Source organism: Phascolarctos cinereus, unplaced genomic scaffold, assembly GCF_003287225.1.
Source record: "Phascolarctos cinereus isolate Bilbo 61053 unplaced genomic scaffold, phaCin_HiC Scaffold_3;HRSCAF=262, whole genome shotgun sequence".
NCBI classification, from domain to species: Eukaryota; Metazoa; Chordata; class Mammalia; order Diprotodontia; family Phascolarctidae; genus Phascolarctos; species Phascolarctos cinereus.
In genome coordinates, this window is record NW_027555736.1 from 237,566,915 (window position 1) to 237,584,367 (window position 17,453).

General features: G+C 35.6%; 1 protein-coding gene across 1 annotated transcript in view; it reads left to right on the forward strand.

Annotated features, from left to right (window-relative positions):
* The window catches only part of KIAA0586 (KIAA0586 ortholog), a 117,778-nt gene that overhangs the window by 58,778 nt on the left and 41,547 nt on the right, over positions 1 to 17,453 (forward strand). Inside the window, 9 exon segments of the mRNA XM_078151515.1 lie at positions 4,771 to 4,964; positions 5,934 to 6,052; positions 7,568 to 7,758; positions 11,037 to 11,199; positions 11,617 to 11,842; positions 12,981 to 13,162; positions 13,165 to 13,236; positions 13,907 to 13,983; positions 16,480 to 16,617. Of these exon segments, the coding sequence (XP_078007641.1) occupies positions 4,771 to 4,964; positions 5,934 to 6,052; positions 7,568 to 7,758; positions 11,037 to 11,199; positions 11,617 to 11,842; positions 12,981 to 13,162; positions 13,165 to 13,236; positions 13,907 to 13,983; positions 16,480 to 16,617 (1,362 nt within the window).

Below are 17,453 nucleotides of genomic sequence, written 5' to 3' on the forward strand. Positions count from 1 at the left end.
TATTGTTTGGTTTTATTTATAATGCTGTAGTGATTTGTTAGATAGCATTTCTCTTTTAATTCCAGCTTAACTTTTAAAAAAAGGTTTCATGAATGTCTTTTGTTCCCATATCATAGCCATTTCTGGGGAGACTTTCTTTCTCTGCTCTGTACTGGGTCTCTTCCCTACCCCTCTCAAGATTAAATATTCCCTTGCCACTGGATATAGTAACTGCATCTGAAGATACATACTGCAAGATATTCTTCCTAGTAGCCCTTAGCCTTTCTGCTGTGAGTAAGGAGGCATATTTTATTATCTCTTCTCTGGGATGGTCATTGTTTTATCAGCCATTCAGAGTTTGGTTCTTTTCATTTACATTGTTTAAATCACATATTTGTTAAATGCTTACTGTGTGCCAGGCACCGTGCTAGACCCTGGAGATATAAAGAAAAAAAAATGCAACTGTCTTTGCCCTCAGGGCCTATACATTCTTTAGGGGAAGGTAATCATGAATGAGTATATAAGTGCAAAGTTAAAAAAAAATTTGGTACTAGTGCACTAGCATCTGCTGCTGCTGGTGGTGAAATCAGGAAAGACTTCATGTAGAATTGAATTAAGTTTTGAATGAGACAGTGCATCAGTATTATTCTGATAGTTATATGTCAGAAGAAAGTATATTCTAGGCTTGGGGGACAGCTAGAACAAAGGTGTGGAGACATCACACAGCAGGGAATATCAAGGAGGGATTTGTCTGGACCAGAGAGTGCAGATAGGGGAGTGAGATATAAGAATGAAGAGGTGAGTTGAGGCCATGTTGTTGAAAAGCTTTAAAAGCCATTTAGATGTGAGTCCTCTTTTCCCTTTCCTCATCTTAAAATACGAGGCTATAATTCCCCATTATCTCCTCCTTTAATCTTTGATAAGTAATTAGGTTACTGTTATACCACAGGTCCCTCAGTGTGTCCATGGAGAAACCCTAATTTACATTGGGATTTTAGGGGGAAGACCACTGGGGGAAGAAGTACCCTTGTTCAGGTGGAAGTGGTAAAAAACCTCCCTGTTTGGGTCTCATTTGTGACTGAATAGGAGGAGTATATCATGGGCATGAATTTTATGAATTCTTGAAAGTCAGTACTTATACTGGCACTTATGACAGCCAATAGTAATAGTAACAATAATTTTAATAATGGTTAACATTTACATAATGCTTTAAGGTTTGTGAAGTACTTTAGAAACATCATTTTATCCTCACAACCACCATTGGAGGTTGGTGCTATTATGCCCCTTTTGAGGTAGGTAGGGAGAGAGTACTGGGTCTGGAATTAGGAAGACCTCAGTTCACATCTGATTTCAGACACTTACAAGCTTTGTGACCTTGGGCAAGTCACTTAACCTCTGTCTCCTTCAGTTTCATCAGCTGTAAAATGGAGATAATTATAGCACCTACTTCCCAGGGTTGCCATGAGGATCAAATGAAATAATATTTTTAAAGCGTGTAGCCTGGTCCCCTGGGACATAAATGGCATTTAACAAATTCTTGTTTCCTTCTTTCCTTTCATTTTACAGATGGGGAAACTGAGGCAGACAAGAAATAAGTAATTTGTTCAGGGTCACACAGACAGCAATTGTCTGAGCTGGATTTTAATTTAGCTGTTCTTCACCTCAGGGCTAGTGCTTTTGGACCTTTTGGACCACCTATGCCTAACTCCTATGCCAATTATTGAAGATAGGAATAAATGGAAGTCTTCGGAGTTGCCAACACTACCTGTGTAGTTGTTATTAAACAGTATCAGGCAGTTTGAATGGAATGAAAGATATTTCCTCCCTGGGAATGGAAATGAGGAGATTGGAGTTCTTTGCTGCATACATGTACCTCGCAATAACCTTGGGTGGCTTGGTAGAAGAGGCAGTTATTGCTAGCTAGTGAATAACAGTTGATTATTGGGAACTGAAGAAAGTTGTTCGGCTTCTCTCCATGTTGGCCTCCAAGTGGATCAGTCAGCCTAGTCCCTAGGTGGGCGCTTAGCACAAGGCCTGGCGCATAGTCGGCGCTCAGTAAGTGTTGGTTGGTTATTGACTTTTGCTTTTATCCAGGAGGAAGTTCAGTATATTTCCCTCATCTTACTTCGGGGTTGTTTGAATTGTTCTTTGCATTGTCACAGGTTGGTGGGCAGGGACTTGAAAGAGGTCCCAGTTATTGAAGGTTTTGCAAGTCTAGACTGGGCTAGATGAGGCTACGGTGGCAGAGGCCCTAGGAGGGACGGTAGCTCAGGTAACAGACTGAGAAAAGGAACAGGTAGGAAAGCAGAATCAACCCCTCTAGATAAGAGCCCTTCAAGAACATAGACCCCCATAGGATTAGAAAGACCTAGGAGGGACAGAATGCTGGATGATCAGGTTTAGGTCTTTCAAAGCTGTAACCCATTCAGACCCCACTTAAAAGAGTCAAACTTGTAAGTGATTTAGTACTTGAGGACTTTCAAAGTACCTAGCTGGGGAACATGGGTTCTCCAGAAGCCTGAAAGTCCAGTAAACCGCTGATCCTTTCTACTTTAGACAAAGTGTCAGTAGTTTATCATGGGCTGCATCTGGAGTCATATGGATTCTTCTCATTCATTGTATGCCCTCAAACTTACTTGGGCAGGCTGGACTCTGCATTTGTGGAAATCTCCAGCCGCCTTTTTTTAATAATAAATTTGCTTCAGAAATTTCTGTTAAGAAGTATCATAAGATTATATGCTAGAATGATGAAGTTTTTCAGTTTGCTTTTCTGACAAATTTAATACAAAGGATATTTAAAATTTTTAATCTAAGAAAAAATATTTGTTTAGGTATCTGCATATATATGCATGGAGTAATTTAAATATACTTTATGTATATTGTGTATATTGTATATTTATGTATATTGTGTATATTGCATATGTATGTATATTGTTATATATATTATGTTTGTATATATTACATATGTATATAGTTCATACCTATATAGATACGTGTGTATGTACACATATATACATACACACATATTTATGTTTATATGTGTGTATGTACACATATATACATACACACATATTTATGTTTATATACTTAACTGATCTCCCCCATACATTTCTTCTGTAGAGCCTGGATCAGTTGAAGTAGGAAATGGAGAGAAACAATTTATATGAGTAATGATGATAATAAAAGAGATAACCTGTGAAATGTTTATTGTTAATAATTCCTTACATTTGTATAGTACTTCAAGGTTTAAAAAGTACTTTTCTCCCAAGAAACCATTGAGGATAGTGTATATTATCTCCATTTTATAGATGATAGGTGAAATGATTTCCATATGATCTTAAAATTTGTTTGTGTTGGAGCTGTGATTTGAACCTAGTGTCTTGGTTCTAAGTCTGGCACTTTCTTCACTGTACCTTGGGACCTTCTTTGGTGCATTAAAAAAAAAATTCATTCTAAGAGGTAGGAAAAATTATATTCCTAGAATTATAAAGATATCTAATCATCATCTAGTTTGTTTGGTTCTCTTGAATATAATCTGGAAAAATCTTGAAAATTAGGTTGAATATAATAATAATAAACATTCTTTTTCTTTAGGAAAAAATGTTTGTTTTCCCAAGGTAGCTTTCACATTCTTGGTTCTAGTCTTAAATTTTTTGTGCCATGTTACTTGTCAGTTAACATTCACCAGGCACCTGCCGTGTTCCAGACACTTTGTTAATGTTAGGAATACAAATATGAAAAAGAAAGACAGTCCCTGCCCTCAGCTAGGTTACTGTCTGCCGGGAGAAGACAACATACAGAAGGAATTTGAAAGGTGGTGGAGTTGGGGATTGTTGGAAAAGTCCAAAGGAGTGCAGGTGGAGAGATAGTAGCCTGGTTCTCCTCCTTCAGTGGAGTTTTGAAGCTCACTGCTCTGCCCTCCATTCAGAGAGTACTCACGAAGTATGAGTACTGTGACTTATTTGATCTTGCAGGGTGGGGTAATGATAGAGAATACATAATAATAATAATAATATAATATATTCTAGTAGATAGTATTCAATAGCAGGTTGTTTGACAGAACTACATGTTAAATGTTAAGTGTCCACTACTCCTTTTTTCTGAATCATAATAATGATCTCAGCATTTTCTCATTATACTCCTACTTGTATTTCTCTCTCTCTATTGTGATTCCTAAGCTACACAATTTAAATGCTGTTATACCTTAACAGGGTGAGTTTAGCAAATTGAATAAGATATTTTAAATGTGAGTAAGAATTTCGTAAATGTTCTGCTAGCTAACAAAAATTTTTTTTAATCTGGCTCTTGGTCTTCTGTGTATGTATATGAGTAAAATAATTGCTTGATTAAATATTCTTTTATCTTTGACAGCTCAAAGTTGCTGTTTGTCGTGACTGACTTGGTGACAGTTTAATTTTTAAGACATGTATAAAATAGGGGAACGGGCCAGGGGCTATGCCTATTATTTAATTGGTATAGGGAACCCCAGAAGAAGAAACTGTCTCAGCCGATATAAGTTGGCACTTTCTCTTCGGTTTAGACTTTAAGAACATTGCCTTGAGCAACATGAGGTCAAGTGACTTGCCCAGGATTACAGTCAGTTTGGGTAAGAGGTGGGATTTGAATAGAGATCTCTTGGCTTCTAGGCCTACTCTCTATTTACTTATTATTGTTGCTTCTCAGTGTATAAAATATAAATAATGTAATATCCAAAAGATTTACTTTACCTAACACAATACCTCACACATAAGTATTGTGTGAAAGAATGCATTGTTTTTTTGTTTATTTTAGGATGAAGAAAAAAGTGATGACATTACAGATTTCTCTGAACCAGTCCTGGAGTTTAACCAAAGTGCTAAAGTTACTTCTCAAAATTATAATGGTCCTCCATTTCCACCAGTTGTATCTACTGCTCAGCCTACTGCTGATATTCTGGAGAAAGTGATTGAGAAAAAAGAGGCTCTAGAAAATAGCCTTATTAACTGGTTAGTTTACATTGATATTGATATTAATAAAGTGATAATATTAAATATAACCAGAAAATGAGACTTTCTTTGAACACTTAAATTTCTTCCTTTTACCTGTTAAAATTATCTTTAACCACTCTGCTAGTTACTCTTTGATGTAGGGTTAAAGGGCTTATTTCATCGCATTTTTTGTTAAAAACAATGGGAAATGTCTCCAAATTTGTTAATTTGAATCTACTGTCATTACAATGGCAAAAGTGTATCCTTTTTTTGGTGTTGTAAGAAAGCATTTGAAAAGATAGCTTCTGTTGTGTCAGGTGACTTCTGAGTCAGCATTTCGAAGAGCAGCACAGTGTGTAGTAGTGTAATGACTCACTGAGCTTGAAATCACATGGGACTTGGGTTCGAATGGGCTTTGTGATCCTAGGCAAATTTACTTAGCTGTAAAATCAGGTTGTCAAAAGCCTCAAATCTTATAGTGCAATGTGAGTGTTACTGTTTGTAATTATGGTTGCAGTTAATGACCTTGGAAAATGAAAACACTTTTTCTCTTGGGTTCTTTAGATAGCTGCATGCCTGAAGACAAAGGACAGACCAAGTGATTGTTTAAGGTTTTTTCCAGCTCTTATTTTGCGATTCTGTGTGCTGGTCACTAGAGTTTAAGTATTGTAACTGCATCCTTTGCCGGGCATATTCACTGACACATGCTTTCTTCTGAATGTAGGAGTTCTGTCATACTTTCCATCCCGATTTCCAAAGTGACTTTAAGCAAGTTCTTCTACCACTGGGATTCTTTTGGTTCTGTAGTTGAGGTTACTGAACTAGCATATCTTTTCCAGCCTTATTATCACTTTGTGGAACAGATATCATTTTCAGATATCATATATGTAGTCTGTGAGTAAAGGAGTGTTTGAAAATGTCAAAACAATATGTCTGTCATTTGCATAAATTTCCATTTTAAAAAAGCCATTCACTTTTGTTTCCCAGGGTAGAACAAGAAATAATGTCAAGAATTATTACTAGGATGCTTCCATTCCAGCAACAGGCAGTACCTAATGTCAGTGTTTCAGAAAGTGAAGAAAGTGAAACTTCAGCTCCTGATGTTGGTAAGTGCTAGCCTTTTAACTTGTTTCTTTTCAGATGCATTTTGGGACTGTGTTTCTCTTCAATTTACTGTGAAAATATCCTTATAATAATGATAAAGGAGGTCTTCAGAATTCTTAATTTTTTTATTGATATTTTTTGTTTTTCACATTAATGCCATTTTCTGATACACCCTTCACATCCTTGTGACAAAGAAAAACACTTAACGCAAACCAGCATATTAAACATGTTTGTCAGGGTATATATCATTTTGAAGGGCAGTATGTTTCATTTCAGTACTCTGAAATAAAGATCGTTACATTAATCTGAATTCTAATTTCTTTTAGTCATATTTTCCTTTACATTATTGTGGTCATTGTGTATATTTTTGTTCTCTGGACCCTACTTTTGACTCTATGTCATTTCATTGTCTTTCCAAATTTCTCTGAATTTCTTATAGTCACCATTTATTATTATGGGACACTAGTTCTTGAAATTCGTATCACAGTTTGTTCAAATTCTACCCAATAAAAAGGCACCCACTTTGATTCCATTTTTGCTACCACAAAAAGTGCTGCTGTGGATGTTTTGGTATAGATAAGAAAAGGAAGGTTTGATTCTTGAATAGTGATTTAGGATCACAGTGTTTGCTACAGTTTCTTCACTTGCATTACAAGTCCCAACCATTTTTTCCATGACTTGAGTAAATACTAAGGGAAGTTGATTTACCCCTCTTGCTCCCTTACATACATGTGTCATCCTAGGAGACCAAAATACATCTTAGGGAACTCTGGATATTAGTGTTTAATTAGAGCTTATCTTCAAGTGAAGTGAAATGTATCTTGATATAGTTTATGAATATCATTGTCTTTTTTTCTTCTCTGATCAGTGCCTAAGATCTTAAGTTAATTTTTATATTGGTGATTTGGTTTCTTTAAAATAGCTCCCCTACTTTTTTGGGTCCCCTTTATAAAATACATAGATCACATATTTTGCCGTAGTTTCAACATTATTTCATTACAAGAAAGAACATCACCTGAGGCCTCTAGGTGAAATCTGTGTTTTACCCACATTTTTGTAAGAGGTACACGCTAATAGAAGTAGAACATTGCTACCTATAGAGTAGTTCACATAATCTCTGAATCCAAGAATGATGGCTAGAAGTTTGCATTTGTATTCATACAGCAGCTTTCTTTCTGGTCTCCCAGATTCCCCTGTTGTCCACGTTGTACCTTTAGCTGAGTATTGTAGTTTCTGTAGTTCTTCTTGTTCATTCAGATGCATTAGTTTTTAGTGACTATGATGCAAATATAGATGCAAATCCTTTTGTAGTAGGAATGGGATCATATCCATGCATTTCCTCCCCAGTTCCATTTCAGTTGGTAATGTGGTCCAGCTTATCAGTTATCCTAATAAATCATACTCAAAACATAGAATATGTCTTCCTTTTCCCTATAAGCCTAATAGTTTCAGACTTAAAATACTGATTCTGTTGAAGTTTTAACACATTCACCTTTCTTAACTGTTGTAATGTCCAGTTGAAGCCGCAGGTGGTACAGGATTTCGACTCGTTGTTGATGCAGGTGTGCCTGTGAACTCAGACGTGATTAGTCTTTTTGTGAATGAAGCTCTTGAAGAGATTATTGCCATCATGCTGGGTAACAGGGAAATAACAAAAGGCATTCCTCCTCTTCCTGCAAATGTTCCTGCTGATGTAACATACTTACCAGTAAGAACAATTTCTGTTTATAGAGTATTAAAAAGGCAGAAGTTAAAATAAATATTCTAACCCTCTGCTTTACAGCGTTCAGTTCAGATTGTTGTGGCCAAGTGTAAATCCGGCTTGGATTGTTAAAAAAAAATTGATTTAAATTTTAAATTCGGATTGAAGTGATATCAGGAATAAGCAAAATTAAGAATTATGCTTTGATGCTGTTAATATATTGAATGTCTTATCTAGTAGCTATGGGATGGATCAACTTCCTCATGGAATCTTTGTTTCAATATTAATGACATAAAATTTAAGAGGCAGGGAGGAAGATGGCAAAATATTCCTTAGACACTGGTTTTTCCTACAGCACCCAATCCAGAGACCACTGACCCTTTTCCTCTTTTAACCATCAAATCAATACTACCATTACTTCTGGAATAAGCTTGTCAGTGCCTACCTCATTGTTCCACTAACCATCTCTCTGAGTTTCATATCAAATTACCCTTTCCTAGCTACCTGTCCTCTTATGTGTTTGGTTCCTCCATTAGAATCTAAGCTTCTTAAGGGCAAGAATAGTCTTGCTTTTCTATTTGTGTCCCTAGAGCTTAGCTCAGATCTTGGGCACATAGTGAATACTTAATTATTTTTCAATTCATTTAAAGTGAATTTTGTCCTTGTTTAGCAATAGAAAACCTTTGTTAGCCTCATATAAGTGTGATTCTGAAATATTTTTTTTGGTATGGCATAAAAATAGTGTTAGAGTTGTTTTTGAAAAATTTTTATGCATTTATGCATTAACTTTACTCTATAAGCAGCAGATTTATTGTGGGACAAAAATCTTTCTGTGTTTTGGTATGTCAGATTGCCCAAAGTTTTATTAAATCAACTGGCCATCTAGGGAAACTGTGTCTTTAGAAGAGAGCTCCTGTCCCTTAAGAGACTGAAGCAAAAAGGAGAGAAAGCATTATGTGAGTAAGAACAGTTAGTTCCAGACTTTTCTTGAATATCTAAATTCAAATTATCTTATGGTAATTGCAAAGAAAGGGAGCGAAAGGAAATAAGCATTTTTATTGCACTTACTATGTGTCAGGGATTGTGCCAAGTGTTTTTTACAAATATTATCTCATTTGATCTTCACAACTACCCTTCAAGGTAGGTGCTATTATTATTTCTGTTGTACAGGTGAAGAAACTGAGGGAAACAGAGGTTAAGTGACTTGTCCAGGGTCAGTGCTAGTTAAGTGTCTCAGGATGAATTTGAGCAAAGGTCTTCCTGACTCCAGGTCCAGTTCTATCCACTGCACCACCAGCTGCCTTAAAGGCATGCATGTAAGGGCCATTTTAATTGGTTTGGCTTCAGTAGATGGATACCATCATTCTAGACACAGAAGAGAGTAACAATTTGATGTTATGAAGGAAAGGGGAGGAATCTGGTGTATGTGCCCCCTCTTTTTATGCTTAAGAGGACAGTTTTAAAATGGAAGTATGGAAGCTAAGCTGGCTTTTATAGGTAAATATGTGTGAATCTTTTGAAAGCTCTAGGACTATGCAGTTTTTAATCATTACAGGATTTATTTGGCACACAGACACATTCAAAACAGTTAACCTTTTAGTTCTTAAATCCCAGGAGAACTTTAGGTTTACGTTTGTCTCATAGAAGTTAGAATCAACAAAATAAGCTGGTCTAATCAGTATTATGCATATTTGTTGTGCCCAGAAATGAGATCTTTGGAATTTTATTTTGTAATCATGATTTGCTAACTCTTTTTTTTTTTAAAAACTAGTGATAGTCTTCTTAATACCATGTCTGTGTTTGAGACTAAAGAGATCTGAAAACACTTATGACTCATTTGACTGCATTCACTCAAAAGTTTTTGGCCTCTTTACTGAGTTTTGGAACTAAGAAAGAAGTATCATCTGGCCATTTCACTTTGGACCTTCCATAAAGACTGTTTTCTTTGATGTTGGCTGTTGGTGTAGAGAGTCATTACTCTATTAGAGTTAGATAAGACTTTAGAATGTCTGTTGGCAAAAGTTTATTCCATGACCAGTTTCATTGAAGAGCTTCTCTAAACATAGGCTTGTGCTCAGATACCAAGCATATACACATGTTCAGTGAATGAATGAATTGGATGTTTTTTATTTAGCGAGGGGCAGTGAATCCTACTGCCCTACAGTTTTAAATGGTTCATAATCTTCAGATAATTAAAACATAGTTGTTCTTTCTCGTACCTGATATCTTAGAGAGTAATGAGACAGTATTTTACTGATTCATCCCTATTGTCCTGTTTACCCATTTCAGATTGTTTCCAATTTTTTTTTCTCTTTGTTTAGCACAGGTTTGTCTAGGTTTGGTATTTTCTGTTCCATCATTCTAATCTATGGATCTTGATACTTTGATCTTGATTTTTGTTATCGAATATATTCATTATCCCCTACGGTTTGCATTCAATTGTAGGTTTAGCTAGCATGCTCTCTGTCTTTATTCAAGTCACTAATAAAAATGTTAAACAGAAGAAAATCAAAGACAGGACCTGCAACTCTACACCACAGACCTCCTCCTGGCATGGCATCCATCATTAATTGATACTCTTGGGTGTGGCCATTCAGCCAGTTATAAATTCACTTTACTATATTATCTCACTCTAAGTTTATACTGCTCCTTCTGGTTCATAAGGATATTGTGACAGACTTTGTCAGTTACTATGCTTGACATCTTTGTTATGTCTCAGACATTCTTCTCGTTCATCTGTCTGTTAATGCTGTCAGGAAAAGAAGTGAGATCAGTTAAGCATGACATGTTCTTAGTAAACCCATCTTGACTCCTAGTGATGACTTTTTTGAGTGCTCAGAAACCATGTTTTTAACCATTTTGAATTTTTCCAAGAGTACACATCAAGCTAATTAGTCTATAGTTTTCAAATCTTTCTACCTTTTTTTTTCTTTTTAAAATCAGAACAACGTACTCCCCATTTCCTGTTCTGAGGCCCCTATCTTGTTGCCATGATTCTTCAAAGATCTGTAGAGGAGGAAATTATTTCTAGATACAGAGCTAGTCCAGAAGGCCCAGTGTTCTGTAAAAGGCCAATTTCCAGACATTTGAGGTTTTCCAGTCCCTCAGGTGTGGAGATAGAAAAGTGTCTAGTTTGGCAAGGTTCCTTATAGTCATGATCTTTTCTATAATTTTTTGTGTAAGTTTTTTATAGTTTAGGAACAAGTCCATTTTACTCTATTTAAAATATGATTATGGCCGTTTGTGAGGGTCATTTATCCTTTTTTGTATTAAATTTATGTTAGACTCTTCACCATACTCCAGTGCCAACTCCACAGCCTACTCCACCTCAGTCTCCTCCTCCGTGTGCGCTTAAGGAACCACTATTAATAAAAACTCCAGAGGCTTCGCCCTGTGTTTCAGAACACAATGATATTTTTCCTGTAAAAGAACAATTTACTCAAACAGGTAAATACTGTATTTTTTCATAAGCTTCAGTGACATCTTATTAATGGGAATTTTAAGTTGGGTTTATATTTATAGATTAGTGCATAACCCTATTATTTCTTTATTGATTTTAAAAAATAAATATCAGATTGTTTCTCATAGTGAGAAATAGGTTGATGCTTTTGAAAAGTTTTCCCATCTGAGTCAATGAAATAATTTAGGGATTTAGTGTTGTTTGTTTGTTTTTTTTCAGAATTACTGTGTACTTACACTAATGGTTTCTTTTTTAATAATTATTTTAAATGTAATATTTATTTCGAGTACTCACCATTATGTTTTATAACAAAGTGTCGTGGAATTTTATAAAGCAAGATACCTTTTCCCTTGTCAGTTGGATGTCTGGCTGACTTTTTTCCCCTTTTGGTTTCACATTTTTAGGAAATGATAATCTCCCTGCAAGTACTCTCGTTACTACTCCTGTAGTTACTCCTGCAGCTACACCCCCTTTAGCAGGTACACCAACTCTTACTCTCTCTGAAGAGTCCTCTGAAAAACTGAAGAGACCAAGCCCCAAACTCCCCAAGCCGTGGAGTAATGATGATTTGCCACTGGCTGAAGAGATTCCTAATCCTATTCAAGAGGAACCACTTCACCCAAGAGCTGTGTAAGCAATAACATTTTTTTCACCTGTTTGTCTTTTCTTTCTTTCTTTCTTTTTTTTTTTAAGGCAATTGGGATTAAGTGGCTTGCCCAGGGTCACATAGCTAGTAAGTGTCAAGTGTAATTGTGGAAGCTTTTAAAGTTTTTTTTTTAATATCTCTTCTCAGTAATTCATCTTCTTCCACAGAGTCCTTCCTTTTAGTAAAGAAAAAGTTAAGCAAAACAAACCAATATAATATCTATGTCTGATAGCATCTGCAGCATCGGTGGTACGACTGCCTCTCTTGAAAGGAGGGAAATGCTTCATCATCTAGAATCAGTATCAGTCATTTCATTAATCTGAATTCTGATGCATTTTATTGTTTTCTTTTGTGTATATTATTATAATTAGTATAATGGAAAAATTACTGTTCTGTAATGGTAACAATATAATTGTTACACTATTGTAATTTCTGCTTGTAGAGGCAGCTGGGTGGCCCATGGGATGACCTGAGTTCAGATTTGGTCCCAGACACTCACTAGTTGTGTGACCCTGGGCAAACCACTTAACTTCTGTTTGTTTCACTCTGCACACACACACACACACACACACACACACACACACACACACACATATATAAATTATGGAAATAATAATCAGACCTGCCCCCTGGGGTTGTGGGGAAAATGAAATGAAATAGCATTTGTAAAGCACTTGCAGACCTTAAGTGCTCTATGGTGTCATTTCATTAGTGGGGGCCTTTGGGTGTAGTTTTCTCTTGGTTTTGCTTTCACTGCATCTTTAGCATAATTTATATAACATTAAGAAATTTCAGTAAGTAATGAAACTTTTAATAAAGCTATTAAATCATTAGATGCCTTAGAAGAAAAAAGTACCATAAGTGGAAAGTTTCACTTTTTGCTCTTTCTCGTTGTTATTCTCAGTGAACGGTGTGACATTTGTGTATTTTAACATTCTTTCAGTCAGTAAAGAATTAGTTTTGGACAAAATTCCTTTTAAACCCTTTGATTTTAAGGAGTGAAGATAATTTTCTAGAGAAAAGCCTTTACAGGTAACCAAATTATAATGCTAGTCGTAGCTTTTTTTTTGAATAGATTTGTCCAGGAGCTTTCTGTGCCTTTTTGTGGTTGGTGTTGTTTAGTGTGATGTCTGTGGCACGAGATGAAGAGCCTGAGAACTTGGTCGTACCCAGTCCATGCCCCGTTCCCAATCCAGTCGTCTTTAAGTCATTTCCTGCTGAAGCTCGAGCTCCTTCTCCGGTGCACACGCCAGGTTCTGACCAGATGACACAGGAAAGCAGCTCGAGCTACATCACCACCACCGAGCAGAGACCCTCGAGAGACCCATTTCAGAGGGAGAGATTCTGTTTAGTTATGGGCAGAAGATGGCTGCAAGAGGTAAGTTAATTTTCCACAGGTGGTTTCACTGAATTGGCTAATATGAGTGTACTTACTCTTCTTTAAGTTAACCTATTTGAAATATTTATTTACTTGAAAGAAATCAGTGTTTTACTAAAAATTCTTTCTAGAAGTGTTGATGTGCTGATATACTATCATGGCATTTGTCCCCTTGATTAAAACCTATTTGTTTTGCTCTAGTGTTGAAATCTTTTACATACATTGAGCTCATCAGCCAAACTGCCCTGTCGTCTCAGGAATCTTGTTTCCTTTTCAACAAGTGCCTCATTGAAAACTGAGAATAATTTGCATGTGAACTGAAGACAATACTGTAATTATGTCTGAGTAGAAGCTGTTTTGTTCAGTTGTTTTTTCAGTTGTGTCCGACTCTTCCTGACCCCTTTTTGGGGTTTTCTTGGCAAAGATACTGGAGTGGTTTGCCGTTTCCTTCTCCAGCCCGTTTTACACATGAGGAAGCTTAGGAAAACAGGGTTAAGTGATTTGCCCAGGGTCAGAGGCTGGATTTGAACTCAAATCTTCCTGACTTCAGGCCCAACACTCTATCCACTGAGCTACCTAGCTGCTAATTAATAGTGTTTTGTTGTAAATTTAAATTTGTAACTTTCTGTTAAATATAAGGTTAAATTGTTTTCTGATTTTTAATTTCCAGATAGAGCAGATGGAGGACTGTTTTTAACCAACTTCAGTGATAGTTTATCTAGTACTCTGCATGATGCTCATGAAATGGTAAGAAAATGATCATCTATGATGAGGGACTTGTTGTTTAAATGTTTATCTTAGAGCAGTTTTTTTATTTATCTAAAAGCAGCATGTTAGCAAAATATAAAATATTTGTGAAGAATTTAAAATTTTCATAAATATTTCATTAATTCAGTCTCACTGAAACTGTGTAAGAACCACACAACTGAAAATATATGAAAATCATTACTTAAAGTAAAATCAAAGTGAGGAAATCATGAAAGAAAATGCATTACTGTCTCCTTTGGCACTATACCTCCAGGCCTTTCCATTTGACTTTATCTTCACCATCTGCTGCCTCCCCCTCTTACAGTATGGACTCTTTGAGAAGAGAATGCTGTCTTACTTTTCCTTTGTATCCTTTGTACTCAGCACAGTGCTTTGCACACTGTAAGTGCTTAACAAATGCTTTCCCATTCATTCATTCAAGAATGTTTTATTGACTTGTTAGATCTAAGTTCCATAAAGTTATGGGACTGTATCTTATCTAAACTCTATTTTCCCCAGTGCTTAGCATAATGCTTCATACAGAGTAGGTATTTAGTTATTGTTTGTTGATTAAAGGGAATGAATGAGTAAACTTTATAGCTAGGCTATAACTTTAGCAACTGGACAATGAAAAGGGTATATAATTTGAAAATTAAGCAGTCTCAAGGCATGTTAAGAAATGAAATTTTAAACTGTAGCCTCTTTAAATATTTTAAATATATGTGATGAATGAAAATTCCAAGAGATGGAGTTTCTGGGTAATAAATAATCAATTTATTATTTAGGCTAGTAAATAATCAATAAATTGATGGTCAGTGGTCTCCTTTGGTAACCAGAGACAAAACCATGAGAATCCTTGAATGCTTAAATACCTTTGGAAAAGGATGTGTCCCTGACAGGTGAAAAATCAACCTTGATTGGTGAACAGTTAATGAGGTGGTGGACACATTAATGAGGAGGTGGGCCAAAAGTCTTGAGCTCTTCCTGCTGAGAATGTGAGTTGATTATGATACTCAGCTGTCTCCAGCAGTCTACACAAAGGAGTCTCTCTGTACTCAGACCATTTTGATTAGTTTTCTTCTTCATAAGCTGGGTTTCCCTGAACTCTAATTGAGGGGGAAAATGACTTGGCCCCAATGCTTTAGGGCTAGAATGCACCTAGATTAGATTATGTTTACACTCATGATAAAAATAAAATCCCCTAGTTGGGTGGGGTCCATCCAAAATATTGGAGCATGTACCCTGAGAATTAGGCCAATCTAATCTGTTAGCTTTGTCCTTCAGATATGAGCTGAATGATCTACAAGAGCTGGTTCCTGAATGAGGAAATGAGAAGGAAAACCCTTAATCCTAATTTAATAATTGTTTATTAATATAAAAGAAAAATAATCATTTCGTGTGTTAAAACATGATAACTATAATGAATAAAAATAAGTATTTAATATCTCTCATTTGGTTTAACCAAGATAACGTTCCCTCAAGATATAGTTGATTAACTGTTTTTTGATAGCTGTAGCTATAGTTAGAAACATTACATGATGAATATTCTGGAGCATGAAGGAAGAAATATATATAAGAAGCAAATGGCAAGGCAGGAGAGCTTATTAGTAGTTTTTAAAATTGTGTAACATCTTTTATTATAACCATCAGTAAGAAATATTTGAAATTGTGAATTACTGAAATAAATACTGTTAAAATAGTTTTCTTTTCCACATGCATTAATATCAAATACTTAGCTTTTACAATTTTTACCTATGAATTTTATTGCACGGTAATATTAATTTTCATTTTTCTGATGTAAAGAGAATTGTAGACCACTTTCACTAAATATATCTGTCAAGCAAAAATCATATCTTTATTTGCATATGAGATATATTGGGTGTCCCCTAAGTCTTAGTATGGTTTTATGCTTTTTAAATGATTGGATTATTGCATTTGCATTACAATTGGATTGTTACATTTAATTTTGTTGTGTCCCTTTATCATATATGTGGTGAGGATCACCACATTGAACATAATTTGTAAAGTGTGTATATTTCATTCAACCCTTGTAACTCGGGATATGACTGTAATTTTGTTATTGTCTCCAGTGTGAATAAAATCCGGTCAATTTATGATGTTATTAATTTGATTTGAAACCAGATGGATTTGTTTTTGAATTACTAGTGCCCTCCCTCCCAAAATACCTTGAATTTAACTGCTTTATATTTACTTGCATTTATTCTCTTTATATTTGTGTATATATTTACATATGTCGTTGTTGTCTTCTCCTTTGGAATGTAAGCTCCTTGTGAATAGAAATTATGCACAGTGCTTGGAACATAGTAAATGCTTAATAAATGTTTTTAGTTAATTAAATCAAAACTAAAGTTCAACTAGAACTTTTTAGTTTAATGTATAATGTGAAAATTATTTTATAAGTGAAGATAAGTCAAAATAAATATAAATGTCTTTAGGTTTTGATAATCCCCTTTCTTAATGTTTCTCTTCTCTTAGGAAGATGATTCTCCCAGTGAAGGACAGGTGATGATGAAGAGACCCCATAAAGGATATCAAGAAGATAAACTTTTCTCACTTCTTGCTAAATTAAACCAAGAACCATTAGATTCACAGCAAGTGGTCTACCATTCCGAGGTAATTTTTAGCATTCATTTCATTCTTAGAAGTAAAACTAGCAGAGGTCCAGTTTTTAATTCTGAAATAAAATAACATCTCAATTTATCCTGAAATTAGTCTTGTAATAACCTCAAACTTTTAACTAAACTTCGAATCAGAATCCTAAGAATGGAAAGAGACTTACTCTAATACCCACATTTTAGGGATGAGGAAATTGAGGCACATAGAAATGAAGTGACTTATTCAAGCTTAGTTAGTGGCTAGGTTAGGATTAGAATCTTTTGATCCAGAGTGCTTCTCATTTACTTTGGCTTCTTTGGCCACAAAAAACCTTACCTAACATTCTAGGATTTCGGGAGCTATAAGAAGCCTCAGGGGCCATGCAGCTTATTCCATAACTGAGGAAGAGTTCTCTCTACAACATCCTTGACAGATGGTTGTCCAGTATTGCCTTGGAGTCCTGCAGTGATGGACTACCAGGGGCCTCTGAGCCAACAGGAGGCTCCTTCTAGCACCAAATTAGATCCATGATCCTGTCACCTCACCATCTTTCACAAGACTTTGCTCCGTAACAGTGATGGACACCTGGAAGGAGTATACATTTCCCTGTTTTGTGCCTTTATTAATAATCAGAACATTGTTGAATAGTTATTTCTGTAGTTGCATTTGTTAAAAACTTTAGTGATTTCTGCATGTACATGAACAGAAGGTGTAGGTACATGTGGCAGCAAAAAAAAAAAGGCTTAATTAAATACCTGGTTGAGAGAGGACATTATAAAAATGATAGATTATAGCAAAAATGACAACCATACAGACCCTGTACATGAAAATCTATGGTATCAGACTAATGCAAT